General features: G+C 51.8%; 1 protein-coding gene across 2 annotated transcripts in view; it reads left to right on the plus strand.

Annotated features, from left to right (window-relative positions):
- The window catches only part of RAPGEF5 (Rap guanine nucleotide exchange factor 5), a 227,159-nt gene that overhangs the window by 168,858 nt on the left and 32,863 nt on the right, over positions 1-25,438 (plus strand). For both annotated transcript variants that reach the window (XM_031940640.1, XM_031940641.1), the window contains 7 exons: positions 9,786-9,864; positions 11,647-11,791; positions 13,434-13,531; positions 15,657-15,687; positions 16,324-16,402; positions 20,493-20,642; positions 25,260-25,357. In XM_031940640.1, the coding sequence (XP_031796500.1) occupies positions 9,786-9,864; positions 11,647-11,791; positions 13,434-13,531; positions 15,657-15,687; positions 16,324-16,402; positions 20,493-20,642; positions 25,260-25,357 (680 nt within the window). The remainder of the gene's footprint in view (positions 1-9,785; positions 9,865-11,646; positions 11,792-13,433; positions 13,532-15,656; positions 15,688-16,323; positions 16,403-20,492; positions 20,643-25,259; positions 25,358-25,438) is intronic.

Genomic DNA, 25,438 nt, shown 5'->3' on the forward strand with positions numbered 1-25,438 from the left:
GAGTGCTCAGAATGGCTCGATTCCGTTCTGCCGAAGGTATTGAAAGCTGTTTTCATCTCGTGGCTGATCGATGAGTTTTCTAACACAATTTTGGTCCACCCAGGCCAAGTCTTCCCGGGCTGGGGGTCCTAACACTCCAAATCATCAGTTCCTTAGACACTAATTGATGACTCCTTTGTAGCTGAATAAATAATGAGAGTCCCACTAGGGAGGAGGAGGGACAAACTTGGTGACAGATGTTATTCTCAGATATGGAGAAGGTCAATTTGCTTTTAAACTCGCTTTTAAAATAAGGAAGGAGGGAGCAGTTAGATGGAAGCTAGCTGTGTGACCCGTGGTCCCCAGTCCTCAGTTTCCTCATCTGTAAAGTGGGGGTATTACCAGCAATCCTTCTTCAGAGGTTTGATGTCAAGACAAAAGGAGATGCCGGAGCCACAAAAATAAGGGGCAAGTGCTTTGGAAGGAAGACATCTGTCTTTTGGATATGTGAGCATTGTCTTGTTGTGTGTTTGTATAAGGGGAAGGTTGTTTATTTAGTTATCCATTTCCCCTTCCCGCAGATTGGGGTCTTCCTTTATCAACAACTGCATTTATTGCATTTGGAAGGGAGAGGCAAAGTTTCCATTTCTTCAAGAAAAAGTTGGGAAGGGGGGAGGAAAGGGAGATGTCCAAAGGAAGAATGTGGATAACATACACTCCTGCATTTTGCCAGACAGTGGCTCTTAGTGGATTTATGAAGAAAGGCTCAGATATGTGCTATTATTCCTTTCAGAAAGCGTTCTTCAACAAAGTATTTTGTCTTAAAACTTTGGCTTAAAATCCCATTTATCTGGCAAAATCATAGATCTGAAGCTGAAAGGGGCCTCGAAGACCATCTGGTGTCCCCCAGACCCTCATCTTTGTAGATGAAGAACACAATCCTGGGGGAGTAAAATGAGATCACACAGGTAATAAATGTCCAAGCTGGGACCTGAACTTAGATCATCGGACACCAGAACCACTATCTTACATGGCCTCTGGTTCTAAGGCAATGGGGGGTTTCTTCGAGCTGACCCTTCAGTAAGCGCAGAGCATTTCTGGTGGGGTCCCATTTCTCTTTAGTACTCATTCCAGCCCCAGCATCACAGAGAACAGGCCCTGTGACCATGGCTGCTATGTCTGAGTTCAGACTTGGTTCAGAGGCAGATGTTGGGGCCACTTCGGGTGTCCGGAAGGGACAGTTTCCTTTTTGCTGGAGATCTCCCTGCAGGATGGAGCCAGGGGCAGAGCCCCTTACCGGGCATGTGGGAGAAGGGCTGATCCCCTCTTTGGGTCCTGGGCTTGGCAGGAGAGGATGTTCAGGGCCATTCCCCCAGGTGCCGCCCCCATGAGTGTTGCCGCTTTCCCCCATTTGCTCCCACTCTCGGTGCTCCAGATCAGGAGCCTGCCTGTGCCCATCATCACTGGTACCTGCACAGACCTTCTTTCCTGGCGCCCTTCTGTCCCTGTCAGATGTCAGTGCAGTGAATGTGCCTTCTCCTCCAGCTACCCCCACAGTGGCAAGTGCTCGTCCTCCAAGGGCTTCATGGGAAGTCTTGTGGCTTCTGTACCCCCATCCCGGAGCCCCAACATCCAGATACAGCCCAGAGGGGAGAGGGCTGCTGGCAAATGCCCAGAGAGACTAGGGCCCCAACAGCAGCAGGCTCCCTGCTCCTCAGATCTCCAACTCTCTCCCCCTCTGCTCCCCTACCCAGTGGCCATTGCTGAAGCACACACTCGGATCTTCAGAAAGCTCTTCTTCCTTTGGGACAAGATGCCAGCTCTTCTGTTGGCATCTAAGACCCTTTCTGGCCTGCCTCAGGCCTCTCTTGCTCTCCCCAGTGATCCGGTATCTTTGCTGCCCGTGCTCCCCCTCCCCCTCCCCCTCGTTGGCTGGGAGTCACTTCATCTGCCGAGGGCCCCTTTTCCCCCCATGCTCCCTGAACCTCCAGCTCCTTGGGGAGGTTGGCTCTGGTGCTGTCCTACTTGAGGGAGACCTCCAAGCAGCCCCAGAAGGAAGATGTCTGCCGGGGCCCCTTGGAGCCTTCCTCCCATTTGGCCTTGTTTCCTGCTCTGAGGTCCCCCAGAAACTACTTTCATAGACTTGCCCCTCCAGGGTACAGAGATTAAGATCTATATGCCATATGTGACTTACCCAGAGCCATACAGATTTATCCAACCCACTGCGCCACATTGTCCTCCTCCAGTCCTTGACTCCTTCAACATTAATTTGTGTCCCATTATATATGCTTTGTACTTATATCTCTGTGGACATGAAAAGTACGCCAGAGTTAAGAGATCTGAGTTCAAATCTCAGCTCTACTACTAACTGCCCGAGTTTTCTTCAGTACACAAGACGCTTCCTTCTCTCTGTCTGCAAACTGAGGGGTTTGTACTAAATGCTTCTGAACTAATTTCTAGGTCTAGGACAGAGAATTCTGTCATGTATCCAACTATCCGGACTACATGATTCTGAGCAATGAAAAGGCTCCCATGAAGCCCCACAAGGAGGGTGGTTTCTTGTGTGGCTCAGTGGTAACTAGTGCCTATTTTACTGGCCCATTCTCTGGGATAAGATTTGAGTTCAAATCCTTCCACATCACTTGTTCCCCGAATGACTCACACCAATCACCAAGACTCGGGTTTTTCACCAGGGAAATGAGGAGGCTGGACGAGAGGAAGCCTCTCGGGCCCTTCCTGTTCCAGATCATGGATCCCCTGACATTGTGCTGTCGGGATTTCTTGTAGACAATCAGGGCCGTGAGGCAGCAGTATCGGTGATTTTTCAGTGAGCCCATCTCACTGAAGAGTCACCCTGAAATAGACTTCTTATTTGTTAATTAACGAATTTGGACATTTATTGAGCACCTCTTAGGTGTCCCCGAGCTTCGTGTTTCTGAGCATTTCCTGTATCTCCCTTATGGGAAATGTCCTACTTAGAAAGCCACCGTGCCATTGGCTCGGGAAATACGATTTCAGATTTTCTTCTTTTGCTGAGGAGACAGAAATCTATTGTGATCGACAACTCTTAGAGCCTTTAAGTAGTTTCTAAGGCTCCGCTAGCACTAATTCCTGGATTAAAAGTCATCCAATACCCCCAAGTGACTCTCTGTGCCACTGGAGACGTCGGCTTTAGTCTTCCTTTCCTTCCCAAGTACAGAGATGTCAGCTGTGAGCATCAGTCCTCTGGTGGACTGTCTGTGGCCATGTTGGGATTGCATCGTTTTAAAGTATATGTGTGTGTGAGAGAGAGAAAGAGAGACAGAGACACAGACAGAGAGACAGAGAGAGAGACAGACAGAGACAGAGAGAGAGAGAGAGACAGAGAGAAGAGACAGAGAGGAGAGGAAAGAAGAGAGAGACAAAGAGGGAGAGACAGACAGACAGAAGGAGGGAGGGAGAGAGAGAAAGAAATAGAGGGACAAAGAGAAAGAAATAGAGATAGAGAGATTTGAATGATTTCAGAAAGAACTTGGGCCTTCCCATTCCCTGGGTCATTGTGGGGCAAGGCTCAGGGGAGATGGGGTGGGGTTGGCCCATGAGCTCCAGGAGAGAGGCAGCTCTGGGGTGTGGGTCCCACCTTCCCCATGGGGTCCTGGCCTTTCTTTGATGAGTCCCTGGCCAGCCACTGACCTCTTGGAGCAGCTCCAGCGGGTCCTCTGCAGGTGGTGGCCAGGCCCAGAGCAGTTTGTCTGAACCCAGCAGTCCTTGGTCCCCCCACCCACCCAAAGCAGCCTGGGAGTTCTCTCTCTGCGGAGGCTTCCTTTGATCAGTGGGCACAGCTGGAAGCTGGGCGAGTGACTGACAGCTGCCCGTGGGCAGAATTCTCCCGAGCCCCACCCTGTGGCTGCCCACTTATTTACCCAGGTGTTCATGGGATGGAGGCAAGTGACAACAGGAACTGGGCAATCCACAGCCGGCTTAGGGCAGGGGAGAGGCAGAGCTGAGAGCTCAGAGCCTAATTCCGTCCTTAACTTGGGGAGGCTGAGTGTTCTACCTGCCAACATCGGGGTGTTTAAGGCTCGTGCTTTTCACAGGTCAGCAACATAGGTGCTGTTATTATCCCATTTTACAGACGCAGATAATGGCATGAGAGAGATGGAATCGCTTGCCCGGTGCCCGTGGCAGGGAGTCAGATCCCAGCTCCCATCACTTCTGCCCTTCCCCATGAGTGCTGAGATCCTCCATCCCCTTTTGGGGGCTCCCGGTGTGAGGGTCCAGAGGATGGGGGCAGGAGAGTGCTGCATTGAACCCAGCTCTGACCCTTGAAGTCTCCGTTTTGTTCCCTAGGAGGGAGGGGGAAGATTGACCTGGAAGGGCTGAGTGCGCGAGTTGCCTCAGAGCTGCTGGTCTGCTCTTTTCCTCAGAATCTCCCATCTGAGGAATGCGTCTGCAGCATCTTCCCGTGGGATTCTGCCAAAGCCCAAAGGATAGTGGGAATTTCAGACTTTTTGCAAAGCTTCAGGCCCTTCATTAGCACAGATCTCGGGGCGTTGAGGAGGTGGAGGCGGCAGAAGGATCTTGTTCTTTCTTTCTCTGGTAGAAGGAACGGCTGCCGAGGAAGCTCGTCCATTGGGGAGCGGTCCCTCCTCAGAGATCTCGCCTTGGCGAGCTCCCCAGGGGCCACTGAAATGAGTGACCTGCCCAGGTTCACTCCGCTAATGGCAAGGTTGGGACCCATTCCTTCCCGATTCTCTGTCCAGTTTACTCTGCTGCCTCAGTTTCCCTGGAACCATTTTACATCCATTCAGATGCTTCTTGATTTATTATTATCATTATTTTATTGTAAAATTGGGGGCAATTGGTTTTTTAAGGTTTGCTGGCCGGGTGGCCGCTCTCGCTTTGCCAGTGATTTCCAGCGAACCGAAGCCTTACAAGAAGAAATCATTTAGCGTCAGAAGGGGGACCTGTCCCAGGTTCTGAGAGGAACTGATGTCGCTGCGGGCTGTTCCGTGGAGCCCCGCGAGCCGCCAAAATGGGCCCGGGTCTCTTATTCCCAGGAGTTACTCCGTGCATCCCCGGGTCCTAACTTAACGTGTTAATCTCCGAGCCATTTTTGCTTTCATTCCCTGCGATTTGGAAGCATTAAATCTGCCTCTCCCAGAACAAGATGAGCAGGATAAATCTGCAGCTCTGGGGCGGCTGCCACAGCAGGCAGGTGCTCGGACGGACCCGGGCCATTGTCCCCAGTGTGCCCCCGGGGTGTGCCCGGCGGCCTCCTGCTGCGCCTTCACTGTGGCCGTCTAGAGCTCAGAGTGTTTGGAGACAATAATCTGGGCTGTTGCTCAGTGTTTTACACCCTGTCTCTGATCCTTGCCTTCGTGATAAATGGCTTCTCCCCGGGGTCTCTCCATGGTAATGCCCCTGGTCATCGTTGGGCCCTTGTCCAGGTGGCCAGAGGCCTGTGCTCGCTCTGACGAGGCTTGTGGGAGCCCGTGCCAGGCCGGTGAAGGCCCAGGCAGTTGTGGACACGGCGGGGTTGGGCTGTGAGAGGGGCCGGACCCCCGGCACTCTGAGACCTGCTGCCCCCAGATCTGTGGGTTTCAGGTGGGCTCCCTTTTTGATATTTCCGGAGCATGTGACCAGTGAAATGTCATCATTGGGAGGGAGTGTGGGGAGTCCCCTGAAAACCGACGCTGAGGAAATGGCTCAGAGGGTGGGCTCAGAGGGGTGGGCTCGTGAGAGAAGAACGTGGAGAGGCTGGAACGGAAGCTTTTCTAAAGGTCACACAGGCCAGCAGGGAAGCACAGAGATGGTCAGGGATGCTCAGAGAGGGCCCCGCTTGGACATCAAGGCAAGTCTTCCAGCTTTGCTTGCCAGGCTAAGATTACCCCGGGGGGGGGGGGGGCTCCACAGCATGGTGAAGAATGAAAGGGGAGGGGGCTTCTGTAAAAAGTAATTCCATCATTTAAAAACCACCCAAGGACATAATGGTGCAAGCAGTGAGCCGATGGACCCAGGACCTGGCCCGACCTTCTCAGGACATACTGTTTTATGAGAACAGAGGAAGACCCCAGGGCCGCTACGTGGTCTGGGGGATGGAGCACTGGACCCAGAATTAGGAAGACCTGAGTTCAAATCTGGCCTGAGATACTTCCTGGCTGTGTCACCCTGGGCAAGTCACTTAACCCAGTTTTTCTTAATTTCCTCATTTGGAAAATGAGCTGGAAAAGGGAACAACAAACCCAGTACCGTGGCTCAGCTGAGGAAATCCAAAGGGGTCACGAAGAGTCGGGCAGAACGGAGCAACAGCAAGGCTGTCTGTCTCAGCCTTGTTTTTTAAGGCGAAAATGGATGATTAATAATCGCACCTGTGCCATCTCATGGGGCCGGGGCTCCCACGTTAGGAGTTAGGTACAGGGAATCGCAGATGTTCTGTAAATCTAAGAGGCCGCATCGCCTTGGATCGGGGGCTGCTTCAGAGCCCACCCCGGGCCTTGGCTTTGGGACCCTGAATAGGGCCAGAGTGGGGGTGGGGCTTGTTGTCCCCAAGGCCTTTCCTGCTTCTCATCCCATGATCCCAGGGCCTCAGTCCTGTGCCCGGGCAGGGAGTATTCTTTTTTTCAGACTGCTCTCAGCCTTGACCGCACGGCGAGCTGCTCGGCGGCCTCCTGTTCCCCTGACGTGCAGCAGGGAAGCTACAGGAAAGTACAGACGGGAACATTTCAGGGACTTTGGGAGACCTTGCCAGGGATTGGGCTCGAGCCTTTCTATTCTCCAGGGCAGATAAAAGGTGGGGGCAGGGGGATGTTCAGTGCTTGCTTATTTTTAAAAAACACATTAAAATTATTCCTACCATTTGAAGTGTGTTTCCCCAGTCATTCACTCGATAAAATGCTATCTTTTAATAGCAGTATTTTTATCTTTTTTTTTAATTAAAGCCTTTTATTTTTTAAAAGACGTATATGGATAATTCCGTGACATTGACCCTTGCAGGACCTCGTGTTCCAATTCCCCCCCTTCGTCCACCCCCTCCCCTAGCTGGCAGGCAGTCCAACATAGGTTGAACGTGGCAGATGTATATAACTGCAGCATTTGGGGGAGTGAGAGTAGAGTCAGCACAGGCCGCCATCTTTAAGTCTTTAGGGCCGGAAGTGCGACCCTTGCGGGAGCGGCCATAGCTGACCTGGGTGGGCAGAAGCCCCCAGAGGAACGTCCTGTCCACTGGAAGCAATAAGGGCGCCCGGGGAGAACCTGCTCCCAGAAGGCTTACAGCTTTATCTTCAATGCAGGCATTGCATGAGCAGGGACCTCCAGGAAGGAGGCGCTTGGGTCTGGGTCTGCGTTTGGGGCCCTGGAGGGAAGGCCCAGGGCCTGAAGAGCCCCCACGATACCCCGAGTAGACCCGGCCCCGCTTCTTGGTGCAGAGGGCGGCTCCAGCAGTGTCTTCCAACTTGGCAAAATGTTTACAGGAGATGGGGGCGACTCCCCCCTGCCGCAGGAGCCAGGGAGCAGACCCAGAGCTCAGCAGGAAGCTTTGCAGTCGCCCTTCCAAGCTGGGCTGCGTCTGGCTGCTCTCAGGGGTACCTGGACACCCCCTCTTTCCATTGGCCTTCTCTGAAAGGGAGTTCCCCCCATAGGAAGCTCCAAGATGGCAGTACCTTGGACAGGGAGGAACTAGGGGGTCCTTGGAGAGCCAGAGGGAGGAAGGGAAAGGGTTGCCCACGATCCCACTGTGGGGGAGCATGGGACCAGGTGCTCTTAACTCCAGGGCTGCCCCTCACTCCCCAGACTCTCGGCCTTTCCCCCCCCCCCAGGCACTCCTGCTCTTTGCCCCAAATTTAAGGCCTGCAGCCTTGGGCCGTGGGTGCAGGTGAATGGCCCGGCCCTTCCTGGCCCAGTGACGAGGGGTCAGGGCCCTGAGCTTTCAAATCTTCGGCCCCCAGAGGAGCCGAAGCCAGGGCCGAGAGGGCCTTTGGTTGGGGGGGGGGGCCTTACTCACACTCGATCACCTTTGGTGATCCACACGGGAGAGATCACACAAATGGCGGCTGATGAAATGAAGCAACACTGTGCAAACACAGAAACAAAAAGGCCACCCATGGATGCTGAGGGAGGGAGGTCACAGGAAGCCGCTGGGATCGGGCCCTTCTTTTCCGCCGGAGACCCGTTATTTTTATGGGGCAATAAAGCAAACCTGTTTTTAAATTTTTTAAATGAAATTTTTATGCTGGAGGACTTGGCAGATGCTGTTTCTGAGATATTCAGGCCGGCAAGAGCCGTGGAAAAGCCCTTGAGAGGGCCGGGGACACCCCAGGGCTTGCCGTATGTCAGGGGGTGCGCTCTGTCTGAGTGGCCTCAGGTGTGTTTGGTCTCCTTCCGCGGGACTCAGGGCTGCTCGGTTCATTACAAAGCCTTGTCTGGGGCAGAATGGCCACTTATAGGAAGCTCTCCTCCTTCCCTCAATGGGAGGGTTGACATTAAATCCAGCCTCAGGCTCTGTGACCCCAACTGCAGCCTGCCTCACTTTCCTCATCTGTAAAATGGGAATAATAGCAGCATCCGTGGTCCCGGGTTATAGTGGAGATCAAATGAGATAATATTTGTGGAGCTTTTAGCCCAGGGCCTGGCACAAAACAGGTGCTTAATAAATGCTCGTTCCCTTTCCCTGATGCTCAGGATATGATGATGGAGTTGGTTTGGTCAGATGATTGTGGAATACTGTGCCAGAATTCTGGGATCCAAGACCAGGAGATGGAAAGATCCTTAATAGTCACCTCATCCAGCCCCTTCATTTCAAAGAGCAGGAAATTGAGGCCCAAAGAGGGGAGGAAGGAAAAAAAACAAGCATTTGGGGAGCACCTACTGTTTACAAACATCATTTCATTTGATCCCCATAATAACCCCCTGAAGGAAGTGTTTCATAGACCTATTTTACAGTTGAGGAAACTGAGGTAACTGAAGCTTATTGACTTGCCCAGAGTCACACAGGTAGTAAGTGTCCGAGGCTGGAATGGCTCTCGGTCCAGTGCTTCGTCCGAGTTTGCCCGGTCCTTCCAGCTAGCCGTCAGCCATGTTGGCTTGGCCCCCACTCTGGGCAGGGCCCTCGGCCTGGCTCCGGGGCCTCGGGGATGGACCGAGGGCCGCTCCCTGGTTCAAGTTCTGCCTCCCCCACATGCTCGCTGTGTGACCACAGGCAAGTTCACTGACCTCTCGGCAGTTTCCCGGACCTAAGGAAATTGCAGAAAGTGTCCCTTCCCTCCCTGAATCTGGGCCCAGGGCACATGGAAAAGGGTATGACTGAGGGCCAGCCCCGGCACCTGCCTTGAGATATTGCTTCTGACTGACGTAGACACTGGGAACATGGCCCCAGACAAGTCACCTCGACTCTCGGCCTCCTGGGAAACTCCCTAAGTCCAGACCAGATGGACAGGCTGGTCCCAGCCTCCCTCGGGGCGGGACATGGGGCTGGGACAAAGTGGGCTGGGCCCGACCAAGACCAGAACTAGAATTCCCTCCCCGAGGCTGCCGCCTTCTTACGGCCCCACGGGCTGCGTGTGGTGGCTTCAAAGCCCCCCTGCTCTTCCCATGGTCAGTGGCTTCAGGAAAAGATGGGGGCCCTGGGCTGCTCCCCAGAGCTCGAGTCCCCAGCAGAAAGCAGGGGGCTCCCCACCTTTCCCAGGGGCTCCCACCCTCCGCCGCTGTTACAGACCCAGCCCCTGCTGCCCACGTGCCTGGCGGGCAGCTATCCTGTGGAAAGGACCCCCAACTGGGGGCGGGGCCAGCGGGTGCCGGCCCCCTCATCTTCTGTTTGCTTCTCTCCCCAGAGACCCTCCTGGACGACTTCCTGCTCACCTACACCGTCTTCATGACCACGGACGACCTGTGCCAGGCGCTCCTGAGGCAATATCCTTTCCTACCACAGCTTTGGAGGCTGCGCGGCCCCCACTGACGTCCCACGCCCCCTGCTGATAGCCTGAGCCCCATTAGCCATGGGGCACAATAGCTTCGTCCCTGAGGTTAAAATGGGGCAGGGGGGGCACTCAGGGAGCACTCAGGGAGCACCCACTCACACTGTGCAAACGGTATTTGACACATGACCCTGGAAAGCTGTGATCATTCCCATTTATGGGGGAACCTGAGGCAGGCAGCGTGGCGTGGTCAGGGCCTCCTGGCCCTGAGCTCTGTGCTTTATGGGCCCGGGGGGACCCCAAATCTTCCATATCTTGGGGAGAATGTCAGGAAAACCGAGGTTACGTGACTTTATAATGGATCTAAGGCTGAAAGAGACTAGAAGCTGATTGTTATGTGGGAGAAAACCAAAACCAGGGGGTTGTGGGAGCTGCCCCAGATCCCTCAGAGTGGCTGTCCGACGCAGGATTGGAATCCAGACCCTCAGGTTGTGGAGTTCGGGCTCCCTCCCTGGGCCGGGACCTTGGAAGGGACCGATTCCCACCCATTCACCTCACTAAGAAAGTCTGGCTCCCTCAGGGTTAGCCGACAATAAGTACGGCAGAATTAGAACTCGTTTCCTTGGGACCAGACTCGGTGCTTTTGGTTTTTTACATCCTGGTCCCTAGAGTTAACACTCAGGGTTCTAGAAGGCGCTTTCTGGCTTCTCCCAGAGTAAGAATCCTCTACCCGGGGCCTGTGAACATTCTCACATTGTTGTAATAACTATTTCAATATAATTGACTCTGAGGTGTTTTGTTTTCTATATTTTAAAACACTTTTCCTTAGTAGGAGTCCGGAGGCTTCACTGTAGCACTAAGGAAGTCCGGGAAACCCAAAAGACTGAGGCCCCGTGTAGAAGCCGGGAACTCTGCATCCTCCCCCCTGTTAAATTTGGGCTTAGCCACGACACAGCTAAACCAGGGCCAGGCCCGGGGCTCACGGCTAAGCCAGGCCTGGGATCACAGCTAAGCCAGACTCAGGCCCGGGATCACAGCTAAGCCAGGCCCAGGCCCGGGGTCACAGCTAGGCCAGGCCCAGGCCCAGGGTCACAGCTAAGCCAGGCCCGGGGGTCATGGCTAAGCCAGGCCCAGGCCCAGGGGTCATAGCTAAGCCAGGCCCAGGCCCCGGGGTCATAGCTAAGCCAGGCCCAGGCCCAGGGTCACAGCTAAGCCAGGCCTGGGGTCACGGCTAAGCCAGGCCCAGGCCCAGGGGTCATAGCTAAGCCAGGCCCAGGCCCAGGGATCACAGCTAAGCCAGACTCAGGCCCAGGGCTCACAGCTAGTCCAGGCTCAGGCCCGGGGTCACAGCTAAGCCAGGCCCAGGCCTGGGGCTCACAGCTAAGCCAGGGCCAGGCCCAGGGTCACAGCTAAGGCAGGCCCGGGGGTCATGGCTAAGCCAGGCCCAGGCCTGGGGCTCACAGCTAAGCCAGGGCCAGACCTGGGGGTCACAGACTTAGGAATCGCCTCTCAGGCACTTGGAGGAGGCAGACTCCGGCCCCACACCGCAGGGAAGGTCCTGACCAAGGCTGGGACGCTTGGGTATCACCTGCCGCTCCATCCCCCACCTTCTCCAGCTGCCAGGCGGTTTCCTGGGCATTTGGTCCCACATCGGCACCTCCTTCTGCACAAGGGAGCCGTGCCCGGGACGGTCTCCATCCACCCAAAAGGCGAAGGCCTTCCATCTGTGGGAGGGCGCAGGGCGATTTTCCCACCTGTTTTCTTTGACCTTTGCCACCTATTCTGCTAAGAAATACCAAGGCAAGGAAGAGAACTCGGACGTGCCGCGTCGGAAGCGGAAGGTCTTGCACCTCGTGTCCCAGTGGATCGGGCTCTACAAAGACTGGCTGCATGAGGACGAGCCCTCCAAGATGTTTCTAAAGGTAGAGCCGGGGGCTGCTGGGTGGGCTCTGGCAAAGGGGGAGGGTGGCTTTGAGATTCTTGATTTAAAGAAAAAAGGCCACGAAAGAGATTGTTTTATTGAATTTAAATTTGGGAATCAAGGAAAAGTCTTGTGGGTCTGGGTGTTCAAAGCCACAGTTTCCTGAAACGGGAGCAGGTTCCAGCTTTTGCCACGTTTTTGGATTTCCATCGTGTACAAATGTTAGCCACTGAGATGAGAATCATGGCCAAGTTTGGGCCCTTGTTTCCATCTTTGTATTTGTGGACTAAAATCCCAATTTGGGGAGGGGCATAAATCTCTTTCTATTATTTTTTGGGGGGGCAGAGACAACAATGGGAAATTCTTTTAATATAAACCCTGGCCAAGCCAGTGATTCCTTAGGACTCGGAATCCCAAGTGATTCCCTTAAATTTTCCATTCTGTCCATTAATGAGTGTTAGTTAGGCCTCTCTTGTGTGCTGGCAATACGTGCTGGGGACCCAAACACTCGGACAGAGCCAGCCTTGGACTTCCAGAGGTTACGTTTCCCCTTCCGTGGCCACGTATAATCATCGGGAACATTTATTTGGGATCTGGTCAGTGTGAGCACAGCCGAAAACTCTATAAATGTCTCCCATCCAACCCAGGAAGAGAATGCCCTTGTTGCCCTCATTTTACAGGGGAGGGCGCTGAGGCACAAAGGGGATGGAGATTTGCCCAGTGCCACGTGGCACAATGGCTACAACCCAGCTCTGAAAATGGGAAAACCTGGTTCAGACCTTTACTAGGTGTGTAGTCAGTCCTGGGCAGGTCCTTTTTTTTGCCTCAGGTCACTCATCTATAGAATGGGAGCATCTACTTGCTGTTATTGTGAGGATCAAATGAGACAATAATTATAAAGTACTTAGTGCATCTGGTACTGCATAAATGTAGAAAAAAAATACTTTTCATCGAATAATTTCAACTGCTCTCTCTCTCTCTCTCTCTGTCTCTCTCTCTCTCAGTGTCTCTCTCTATCTCTATCATCTCTCTTCTGTCTTACTCTCTAGTTCAATTCTCTTGTCTCTTGTCTCTCTGCATCTCTGTCTCTCTGTGTCTCGTCTGTTTCTGCTCTGCTATGTATCTCTCTGTTCTTTTCTGCCTCTGTTCTATATCTTCTGTCTATTCTCTCTCTCTCTCTTACTTATTCATCTTCATGTCTCTCTTGTGTGTTCTCTTCTCTTTTGTGTGTGTGTCTCTATCTCTTATTCTTAGTTCTATTCTCTTATCTCTATTCTCTTCTCTATTTCATTCTCTATTTATGTCTCTTTTCTCTCTCTCTCCTCTCTTTCTTCTCTTTTTTCTCTCTCTCTCTCTCTCTCTCTCTCTCTCTCTCTCTCTCTCTCTCTCTCTCTCTCTCTCTCTCTCTCTCGATACTAAAGAGGGAGACTCAAGTGGGACCAGTAAGTTTAATACTAAGGATACTAAGGAAGTGGGGAAGGAGGGCAAGAAAAAGCAAAGCATAATCTGGGGATATTAGGATGGCAGGAAATACAGAATTAGTAATCTTAACCATAAATGTGAATGGGATGAACTCCCCCATAAAGAGGAGGCGGATAGCAGACTGGATCAAAAGTCAGAACTCTCTCTCGCTCTCTCTCCAGACGATATACAGGAATGTACTAGATGACATCTATGAATACCCAGTCCTTGAGAAAGAGCTGAAGGAACTTCAGAAGATCCTTGGGATGCACCGGAGGCAGTAAGGCAGCCATTTTCTTTTCATTGTTACAAAAACCCACAAGCAGTTTGAGGTTTGCGTGTTTGTTTTGACCAGAGCTCTGATTTCCTCCCAGTGGGGGAACTTCCAGTATGGAAACTCCCTCTGTGGAAGCAGATCTGTCATTTATCACCTTAGAAAGTTGCTTTGCGGTGATGTTACTTCCCTTTAATCACAAAACTTCTGTATGCAGGAGGTCCTTCTTAAACCCCAGTGTTTGATTCCAAGGCTGACAATGCTGCTTCCCTAGTTTTTTGGGGTTTTTTTAAATTAAAATGAGACTAAAAAGCTTTTGGTGGGTAAATTTAACATTAAATTAAAATTTGACTTTGATGTGATTCAATTCATAGAATAGGGGAAATATACTTGCCTCTATATGTGGATTTTTTAAAATGATGTTTTATAAGTAGGTCAGAGATTCTTTAGGAGCCCATCTTACAGAGTCTCTTGAGGATTTATATTCAATTTAGAAAGATGAACAGACCCCACTTTATCTAGGGGCTTTCATCTGGTAAAGAGACCTCCCTGTGTCTAAGTGTTCCTGATTAAATAAGTCCATGAGAAATCACCTTAAGCACTTCCCTATCCCCACCCTAGTCAGCTTGGTAAATAAACAATCAACATTAGATTGTCTGATATAGTTCTAATCCTTCTGGGAACAGGAAGGGAGCGAAGGGAATCCTGCTTTAAAATGCTCAAAACGGCAATTCCCCTGTTAGAGTTTGGAAGACACGTCAAATCCGGATGGCCTTTTAAAAATCATAATAATAATGGTCAAATCCTAGCCAGAAGGGGCCGCCTCATTTTTGTCCCAGGGCCTGGCCCAGCCCCCGTCTCCATAATAATGCCTGATGATTGATGGAACCGAGTCTTCTTTGACCAGCATTTTCAATCCCAGCTTAAAGCATCATTTAATTTCAGGGAGATGCATCCCAGGCGGGCAGCGATTTCATCCGGTCAGTTGGATGCATCCCGGCCCTCCCCGTTCCATTCTGAGGCTTAGCTCTCTGACGGCCGCCCCCCTGGGCATCCTTAGTCATTTGGAGGATGTCGGGACCCGGGGGCCCCCACAGTGAGCCCGCTCACTTCTGACAGCTTTCAGCTCCTCATCACATGCGCTCGGTGCTTTCTGGGGTATCAAACTATTATATAAACATGAGGAAATGGAAGGATTATGGGACAAAATTGTGTTTGGTGTCAGTTTAATCCAAAATAATCCTTGCTTCAAATGCATTCTGTTTTCTGGGCTTTGGGGCAGGGGCCTGGGATGGGGGTTGATAGGGACGAGTGAGAGTTATTACCAGGATTGCAAAGTTTGCATCCCTAGTGACTTCATTCTACATTTGATCACAATAGGGGGAAAAGTCCTTTTAAAATGTCAGGAAGTAACTTGGGGAAGTTAAATCCTAAAGGGAGACGGCCACTCTCTGGCCTAAAGTCAGTTTTAAAAATAAAAATGATTTCATGCTACTCTAGAATCCCCAAAAAGTCTCAGGTTCCATCCCGACAGCAATTTTCTCAGGTAACTCACCGGGAGGAAATGGCTTCTCCCTGGGAAGGGCAGGGGAGATCCAAGCACTGATCGGCAGAAGCGGGACCTTTGCTCCCGTCTGGCCCCTTACTAGGTCTGCCGTTCTGCCCACTTGACTGGCAGGTTGGGGCTTGTGCCCGGCTCCCGCAGGGACCTTTTTCTGGTGCCGGACCTTCCTGCGAACCCAAAGGGAAGGGGACCCCCGGTCCCACAAGCCGGGTGATGCAGAGAAGAGTGCAGTCCCACCGGTCGGGCCTGAAGTAGCGAGAGCCCGGCCTTCTGGTAAGGGTCATAGGCTGAGGGCACTGGCAGAGAGTCAGAGGCCCCTAGGTCTGGAGCGGCAAGGACCCCGGCGCTGCCCTTACCCACAAGGAAGCCGAGGGGAAGGTCATGCGCCTTGTCACCCTGAGGAGGAGTATGGAGGAAGGAAGCCCCTTCACCCGAGCTCTGGACAGAACTGATATTGTGTGCCAGGGGCAGCTCTCGGGGCAGGGGTACCTGACATGGGGCCAGGGTAAGCAGGCGACCTCTGCCCCTTTTATTCTGCCAAACTGACCTCGCACCTTCTCTTTTCAGCACCGTGGATGAATACTCGCCACACAGAAAGGTGAGTGGAAGCTCTCTGCCCCCAGGGCTCGCCAAGGCCTCAGTGGGGCTGCCCCAGATCCACAACTCCCTGTCCCTGCCAGGCCCAGCCAGAGTGGATGCCCATGAGCCTGACTTACAGGGCCTCTGTCTGCCACAGTGTGGGAGGGGGTCTGACTGAGAGGGCAGCAGGACAGGAAAAACGCTGGGAGGGGGCTCTGAGGAGGGAGAGGGTTGGTCACTAGGAGAGAAAATGGGGTGATGATGAAATGCCCCTGGGTACCCTCCCAGAGACAAGGGGGTTGGAGATCAGCGAGTCACGGTGACCATGGAACCTTGGGCGGGGGCTGAGGTACAGAGCCCCTTCAGCATTTTTCCAGAGGAGGTAGGGGGCTGCTGGCCCCAGGGTCCTGCCCTCCGGGTCCCTCCCTCCTCCCCCCCACCCATGCTTGGCCGGCCCCAACCAGCTGCTCAAGCTCCCCCTCTGTTGCCTCCTTGAGGCAGCTCCCCTGAGGAACATGGGATTCCTACAGAAATAATAAAAATTATATAATAAAAAAATAATTAAAAAAAAAAAAGGCTTCACCCCAGCTGTTCTTGGAACCAACTGTGAGTTTCCAAAGATACTCCTCCCTTGTCCTTTCCTTCTCTTCTACAGAACAAAGCCCTTTTCCACCAATTTAGTCTTAAGGAGAATTGGCTCCAGCACCGAGGAACCGTGGGTGAAACAGAGGAAAGTAAGTGGGGGGGAGGAGGGCCGGATGGTGGGGGGCCGGATAGTGGGGGGGGAGGGCGGGGACAGAAAGTGAGCAGTGTGAGTGTCTTGGATGCCTGGGGGGGGGAAGAGAAGGGGGGGTTCGATTCCAACTCTGACCTCAGTCGGCCTTGTCACTTAGACATTTATGTCCCCTGTGGGTTAGAGCAGAAAAGCTGGGGAAGTTTCCCTAAGAAGCTTCCTTCCTAAGGTCCGGCAAGGCCTTCCCATGTTCAAGACACCCCCAGTGACGGGAGGCCGGGAAGCGGGTTTCAAAGCCCTCTGACGTTTACCGAGGGTCCTGCCTTAAGGCAACGACACAAACACACACACACAGAGACATATATAGATATAGACGTACATACATGTACATACTTATAGACTAGAAAGAGACGTATAGATATATAGACGGCACATTGGAGACATATATAAACACCTAGAGATATTTGTATAAACAGAGAGAAATACACACACATACAGACATAGATATAAATACATAGACACATACACATGCATAGACACATAAAGATACCAATTTATACATACACATATACAGATACAGACATATAGACACACACAGGCATAGAGAGAAGTACATACATAGTCACATGTAGCTATGTATACATAGAGAGAGAGTCATGTAGATATAAATGTCTACATATACACAGAGACATAGATAGGGGCGCGTATGCATATTTATATAGAAATATACACACAGACATATAAACATGGACATCGAGAGCCACACACATAAATATATACGGATACATCGAGAAATTTAGATATGTGTGTGTGTGCGTGCACACAAATACACCTAGCTATAGATATATAGAGACAAACACGTACATATATACATAGTTATATAAATATGGAGATGTAGACACACATATAGATAGACATACACACAGACAGATATGTAGATGTAGATATACACAGACACAGAGACATGCACACACGTAGATAGATAGGTGTATGTATACATAACATGGATATAGATAAGTAGAGAGAGAGAGACATTATACATATACATAGATACAGAGAGACATTTATAGAGACACATAGTCATAGACATGTAGACATATGTACATACATAGACATGTAGAGATACGTATACCCACAAACTTATATAGTCATCTATAGACATGTAGACATAGTGTGCACACATGTAACATATGTAGACATGCATGGATGTGCACATGTGTGTGATATGCAGACATATATACATATTGCTGTATAGACATGCATACACAAAGGCATGTGCGTATATACACATACTATGTACACACCTGTGTGTACACAAGCCACACATGTACACATACACACGTCTATATGGCTATGTACATGTCCGTGTGTGTTTCCCCATTTGACAGATCAGGAAATTGAGGCTCAGAGAGATTAAGTGATGTTCCCAGGACAATAGCAGTAGGAAGTGTGGGCCAGGGCTTGACCCGAAGAGCGGGGCTTTTTCCAGTATCATCAGGCGGGCAACAAGCACTCATTAAGGAATTACCAGTGACACAAAGAGAAGTGCCCCCCCCCCATAAGGAGCTGCCTCTGCCCAACTCAGAAACAAGAGCAGGGAACATTGTGAAATCCCCAACATCCATAAAGTGCCTACTGTGCGCCGGGCATTGTGCTGAGGTTCTAGAATTGTTATCTCCTTGATCCTCACAACCATCCTGGAGATAGGGCCGGTATTAACCCATTTTACAGATGAGACAGTGAAGAAGCGAGAGTGAAGAATGACTTGCCCTGAGTCATGCAACTAGTCAGTGTCCGGGTTTGGGTTTGAACTCGGCACTTGCCGATTCCAGGCCCCCGCTCCGGTCTAGCTTTAATGTCGGGGCTCCTCAGGCCAGGAAAAAGCCCCTATTCTCTATCAGGCAGCTGGGAATGATAAAGGCAGGAGAGAAATGGTTCTGCCCTCGAGGGCTCCCGTCCCATTGGGAAAGAAGAGAACCCGGGCGGAGGTGTCCTAAGCACTCCAGCTCACAGTGGTTCTTCCCGACAGCCCCCCGCGGCCCGGCTCCCCGGCCCGCTCTGATCCCTGCCAGGGCGCTCCCGGCCCTAGGCCCCGGTGCTAATGAGCTCATTCTCCAGGCTGAAAGTGCGGGTGCTTCCCTGCCCTCAGCTCCTGTTCCCACCGTTCTCGCTAATGAGCCGGAAACAGATCTGGGCCGCGCTGATTTGTGGGCTGCTGGAAAACTCCATTGTCCGGGGGGAGAAGCCGCCTTTTTCCATCGGCGAATCCCCCGACGAGCGGGGAGACCCTTGTCAGAGGGGTGTGCCGGGAGGGACGCGGCCACGGGGCTGTCACCGAGCCCCAGCCCCAGCCCCAGCCCCGGCCCCGGCCCAGCCCCAGCCCAGCTCCAGCCGCCCATCCTGCCGGGAGCCGGGATCTGTCCCATGTCCTTGGAGGGGACCTCCAGTGCCCACGCCTGGGCGGGTCCCCTTGGCTGGCCCAGCGCAGGGCCGTCCGATCTGGGCTTTCAGTGGCCACCCGTGAGGGGCGCCCTCTCGGTGGGAGGCAGCCCGGGCCGGCTTCTGCCTTAGAGTCCGCTTCTTTCCTCTGAGCCTGAGCCCCTCCCTCCCCCCTTCCCTTCCCTTTTCCTCCCTTTCCTTTCCTTCCCTTCCCTTTCCCTCCCTTCACCAACCCTCCTCTTCCTCTGATTCCATTTTTTCTCTCCTCCCTTCCCTTCCTCCCCCTTATTCCTCTAACTCCCTCCTTTCCCCACTCCTTCCTCCATCTCTCCCTGCTTCCTCCTCTCTCTCACCCTCCCTTCCCTTCTCTAAACCTCCTTTTCTCCGGGCCTTTCCCACCGCCGGGTATCTGACACTGGGCACACAGCAGAGGCCGGGGCCCAGCTGCCAGCACCTCCCAGTGCAGACTCAGCCCTTTGGGCTGTCCCGGCTCACACTGTCGAGCTTGCGGACCCCTCAGAAAGCCTGCTTCTCTCACCAGCCGGGAGAGCAGCTGTCTGGAGCCTCTCCCTCATCTCCTGATGGAGCAGCAGAAGACTTTCCCCCAGAGTGGGCAGGGCGGGCCCTCCCACCCTTAGGTTAACTACAGATAGAGTCCCAGACTGGTCTTTCCCTTATTTTATTTATTTTTGGCGATGCAATTGGGGCTAAGTGACTTGCTCAGGGTCACACAGGAAAGTGTCTGAGGCCGGCTTTGAACTCAGGTCCCCCTGACTCTACATAATACTCTAGATAATCTAATAATAATACCCATGATAATCTAAGGGGAGGTCACATGCCCTCCTTAATGTGCCCATAAATGATAGGGAAAAGACAACTCTAAGTGCAGCTACAGTATGTATATGCATATATACATATATACATATACATATACACACACACATATATGTTGGCCATGAGTCACACGGGTCTTGGTGCATGGGTCTTAATGCATTTCCACTCCCAAATAAACAGAGATCTCTAAGTTTCTGTCGGTGACTTCCTGCACCAAATGTCCCCCCTCCCTAAATCCCTATTGCTTCCAGCATCAACTACACAATCTTCCCTTGTGTGGTGTTCAAGGCCCTCCCTTGCCCCTTTCTGTGTCTCATCTCCTGCTCCGGACTCTTGGCTCTAGGGACACTGGCCTCCAGCTCCAGCCATTTTCCAAGCCTGGATGCTCTCCCTCATCGCCACCTCCTGGCTTCCTTCCATTCCCTCCTCAGAGGCCTCACCCTATCCCCTGAGGGAAGGGCCTCCCCTCTGGGGCCCTCTCCAAGGGGCCATCTATGTACCTTGTTTGTTCATTGTCTCCCCTCTCGCACTGGGAGCTCCTGAAGCTAGGGCCTGCTCTCTGGGTCTTCCTTTGTGTCCTCAGCACTTAGCCCAGGGCCCAGGCACACAGTAGGCACTTAATACATGCTTGCTGACTGACTATACACATTGTGTATGAAGGAAAGCCTTTGTATGTGCATGAATGTGTGTGTGTGCATTTGTGTGTGTGAGTGTGTGTGTGTGTGTGTGTGTGTGTGTGTGTGTGTACGTGGGATCGCTCAGGGCCGGGGCTTCAGGAACTTGCTTCTCTGTGTTCTCACACCCTGTCCTGTTGACAGTTTTCTGCCACGTGTACATCACGGAGCACTCGTACATCAGCGTCAAGGTCGGGGTCTCCAGCACGGCCCAGGACATCCTCAAGATCGTGGCCGGGAAGCTCCAGCACGCTCAGGAGGAGCTGGTCCTCGTGGCTGTCGCCTTCTCAGGGGGTAAATCTGGGCTTTGGCTTGCATCCTAAACCCCCGCCGGCTCCCCTTTAGTAAGAAGCTGGGGGACATCGTGTCGGGCGAGCGTCGGGCCGGTCCCCTCCGGGTCCCCAGCCCCATGGCCGGGGGAACAAGGAAAGGCTGCTTCCTCCCTGGTTTCCATGACAACAGCCGGTCCTTGGGGCCTGCCGGATGCTGTTTTCTCCCCCAGAATGGAATCCCCGGGGAGGGGGCTCCGGGGCTTGAAGTGGATACCAAGCCCTTCGGATTTTAGACCTTAGATAAGCGCCTATATTTTCATATTAAAATTAACTTAGGACACTGATGGAGGGTGACATTGCTTGAGGGAGGGAGGAAGGGAGGGGAGGAGAGACAGAGACAGAGACAGAGAGATAGAGACAGAGACAGAGAGAGACAGACACAGAGAAAGATAGAGACAGAGAGAGACAGAGAAAGAGACAGAGAGAGAGAGAGACACAGAGAGAGACAGAGACAGAGAGAGAAAAAGAGTTTTATTTAAAAACAAAACAAAACTTTTTTTTAATAAAATGAAAGGAGAAAAACCGTGGCCCGCGCAGGCAGCAGAATCAGCGGGCCCCGTTGCCTGGGCCGGACTGTGCAGCATAAACGCTGCCCTTTCTTCTGCGGGTATTTACGTGGCCACAGAATGACTCCGTCTCTCTCGAATAAAATCCCCCCGGTTACCGGCGGACACTATTGATCTCGTGACCCCCGGGCCCTCCGGCCCCCGACGGCCGCCCCCGCGCAGCCTCCGGCCCCGGTTGGCCTTTAACAGCTCCTTCCACGGGGAGAGCGCAGAGGAGGCGCTTGGACTCTGGCAGGGGCGGGGCCGGGGCGGCTGGGAGGTTATGGAGGCGGGAGGACGGGCCGAACCGGGCCCTGGCGGCGTCGGCGGCGCCGTTGTCATTGTCCCCGTGGGGAGAAGGCCTCCCTCGGGCGGGAGCTTTCCCGAATAATCCTCCGCTCCCTTAGTGAGCACCCAATGAAACTGCATATGCAAATCAGGCATCAATCGGGCCCGGCTGAGGTCCGGGGAGTCCCGCTTCTCCCTTGGCTTCCCTTCCCCCCTCCCCCAGCCCAGGTCTGAGCCCCCCTCCCTTAAAAGCGGGGGCCGAGGTGTCAGTGGTCGTGTCGTTGCCATTTTGTCACCGCTTTCGGTCCCGTTTGTCACAATTTCCTCTAAGGCCCCGCGAGCCTGGCCCACCGCTGTCAGGGCGGACTGGCTCTCTCCGGGCCCAGGGGACAGGGCCGAGGGGGCCGAGCCCGTGCGCTGGGATCCCCGCTTCCCCAGAAGTCCCGGGGGCAGCCCCCAGGGGCTGGGGGGCACCTGGTGAAGCGGGCGATCAATGAGGGGCTCCGACTGCGGGCGCCCGCGGGGCGGGGAAAAGCCGCTCTCGGCCTCTTAGATTGGGCTCACGGGCGCTTTATAGATCTCTGATGCGCAGAGACCGTTAGGGAGCGGCCCCCGCTTTGGGAGAGGGGAACACTTTAAAATCTCTCAGTGGTGCCGCCTGTTAAGAACTCTCGGCCTCCGCCGAGCGAGGGGCTTAATACACAGATCCAGTGTTTGCTGGACCTCGGTTCTTAGAGCATCTTCTTAGTTCCCGTAGGGCAGCGGGGGCGGCTCGGGAATGGAGACCTGCTTTTTCTCAGCCCTGCCTTCCTCTGTCCCTTTCGCTCCCTCCCGGCCTCTTTCACTGCCTCCCTTTTAGCTTTCTTCCTTTTCTCCACTTTTGTCCCTTTCATCCTCTCTCCTTCTTCCCCTTTTTTCTTTCTCTTTCCTTTTCCTTCTCTCTTTCTATCGCTTCATTCCTTTCCTACTGCTCCTTTCCCTCTCTTTTCTTCTCTCCCTTTTAGCTTTCTTCCTTTTCTCCATTTTTTTCCTTTCATCCTCTCTCCTTCTTCCCCTTTTTTCTTTCTCTTTCCTTTTCCTTCTCTCTTTCTATGTTCATTCCTCCTACTGCCTTTCCCTCCCTTTTCTTCTCTCCCTTTTAGCTTTCTTCCTTTTCTCCACTTTTGTCCCTTTCATCCTCTCTCCTTCTTCCCCTTTTTTCTTTCTCTTTCCTTTTCCTTCTCTCTTTCTATCGCTTCATTCCTTTCCTACTGCTCCTTTCCCTCCCTTTTCTTCTCTCCCTTTTAGCTTTCTTCCTTTTCTCCCACTTTTTCCTTTCATCCTCTCTCCTTCTTCCCCTTTTTTCTTTCTCTTTCCTTTTCCTTCTCTCTTTCTATCACTTCATTCCTTTCCTAATGCTCCTTTCCCTCCCTTTTCTTCTCTCCCTTTTAGCTTTCTTCCTTTTCTCCACTTTTGTCCCTTTCATCCTCTCTCCTTCTTCCCCTTTTTTCTTTCTCTTTCCTTTTCCTTCTCTCTTTCTATCGCTTCATTCCTTTCCTACTGCTCCTTTCCCTCTCTTTTCTTCTCTCCCTTTTAGCTTTCTTCCTTTTCTCCATTTTTTTCCTTTCATCCTCTCTCCTTTTTGCCTTCTTTTTTCTCTTTCCTTTCCTCTCTTTCTATCACTTCATTCCTTTCCTATTGCTCCTTTACCTCCCTTTTCTCCTTTTAGCTTTCTTCTTTTTTCCATGTTTTGCCCTTTTCATCCTCTCTCCTTCCCCTTCTTCTCTTCTTTTTTCTCTTTCCCTTCTCTCTCTCCAACTCTTCATTCCTTCCCTAATGCTTCTTTCCCTCCTTTTTTTCTTCTCTCCCTTTCCCCATCCCCTTTTCTTTCACACTCTGCCCCCATTCTCCTTCCCTCTCCTCTCTTCCTACCTTCTTCTCTCCTTTTGTCCTCTCCCTTTCTCTTCTCCCTGTCTCCCTTATCCTCTCCCTCTCATAAGAGTGGCTGTTACCGAGGTAGACAAAGGAGTGGGTCACTTTTACTCTCTCCTGCTCTTTGGGTAGGCTGACCTCTCCTCTGGGGCAGGACTCTCTGTCTCTCTGGCCCCCTCCCCTCTGGGAAAGGGGCTCCTTTAAACTAGTTGATGGGAAATGGAGGGCGCCAAGCTCAGTGCAAGATACTTAGTTTCTCTTATTTGGAGAAACCCTTGGAATGGATTCTTTCTGCCCTGGGGAGCTGTTAAAATAAACCAATAAACTCTTCTCCTTGGACTGAGCCTGAGCCCCCAGCCAGAAATCACATTTTGAAAGATGTATCCATTTTAAGTTTCGCTCCTCTCCCAGGTCTTTTCCATCCTCTCCCTCAAGGCCACGTTCAAGGAACTTTAGTAATTCTCTTGATTAATAGCTGAGCCACATTTGCTGACCTTAGAAACAAAGTGAAAATTTAAACACATAAAAGTAAATATCTCCTAAGCCCCAAGGGAAGCACCTAGTTTAAGATGACAGAGACAGACAGAGACAGAGATACAGAGACAAAGACAGAGAGACAGTCAGAGACAGACAGAGTGACCATGAGAGACAGAGAGAGAATATGAGGGAATGAGAGAATGAGAATGAGGAGGAGGGGAGGGGAAAGGTCACCAGCCTTAGTCTCCAGCCTGAATGGATTTGAGCAGTACAGCTCCTAGCCTATGATTTCTAGAGCACGTATTATATGCCAGACACTGCTAAGCATTTTACAATTATTATCTCACTTATCATCACTACGATGCACATTTAGAATTATTAGGTGCTATTATTATCCCTATTTTACAGAGGAGGAAACTGAGACAAAAGGTTAACTGATTGACCAAAATTATACAAGTAGTATTGATCCAAGGCAAAATTTAGAACTCAGGTCTTCACTTTCCTTTTAAACACTTAAATACCGGTTGGATTTTGCTGCTTACAGTCAAATGTGCTAGTGTAAACACAGATGTGAGTGTACAAATTTACTTTTCTGGTAGGAACATTAGAATGCTTTTTAGAGATTTCTCAGACTTTCCCTTCCTCCTCTCTGAGTCCTTTCCCTGGCTTTTGCTTCCCTTTTTTGGGACCAGTCTCCTGTAGTCTGAGCCCATTCTGCTAGTATCCGACTTCCGAGCCTGGTGTTTGGTTACTTTAATCATCTCTCACAATCACTGACTTGGACCTCATGGGGAGTGAGGAGAACTGTCTAGGGTGGTAGAGAGGGGTGCACTGGACCTCCAGAAATAAGTGTGTAGATCAGGGGTCTCCTTAGAAAGGAGATGAATGGCTTTTTGCCTTCTGAGTGAATTTTGGTGACCAGGATGAGGTGGTGATAAGAGCGGGCAGTTGGGACCCACAGACTTGCTCCTGGTGTGCAAGCTTGCTCCACCAAGGCAAATCCTTGTCATTTGTAGCCAGTGAGTATTCTGGGTTAAGAAGGTGACCTGCCCATGGCCACCTGCTTGGCCATTCAGGCATTAGAAGCACAATCAGCATTCAGTGGACACTTACTGTATGCCAAGATTTAAACTAGAGGTCCCTAACTCCAAAGTCAGCTTCCTGTGCCTTTCACATCGATCAGCCTTAATGTTTATTGAATTGAACCAAGCAGAGTTATAACATGATTGCTGTCCCAAATTTCAGTTCAAGTTGTATTTATTTTTCAGGGCATTTCTCGGAGATGCTGCTAGTTACACAACATCTCTGCCATGGTTGTTACTCTTCTCACTGTCCCGTTTCTTTTTATTTTCTTAAAGAAAAGCATGAACTTCAGCCAAATGACTTAGCCATCTCAAAATCACTGGAACTATCAAGTCGGATCTATGTCTACCGCAAGGATCTGTCAGAGACTTTGGTAAGAATCATCAGTCCTTTTGTCAAAGGGAAAAGAAAAATAGGAAGGAGGGAAGGGAGGGAGAAAGAGGAAGGAAAGAAA

Source organism: Sarcophilus harrisii, chromosome 5, assembly GCF_902635505.1.
Source record: "Sarcophilus harrisii chromosome 5, mSarHar1.11, whole genome shotgun sequence".
Taxonomy (NCBI): Eukaryota; Metazoa; Chordata; class Mammalia; order Dasyuromorphia; family Dasyuridae; genus Sarcophilus; species Sarcophilus harrisii.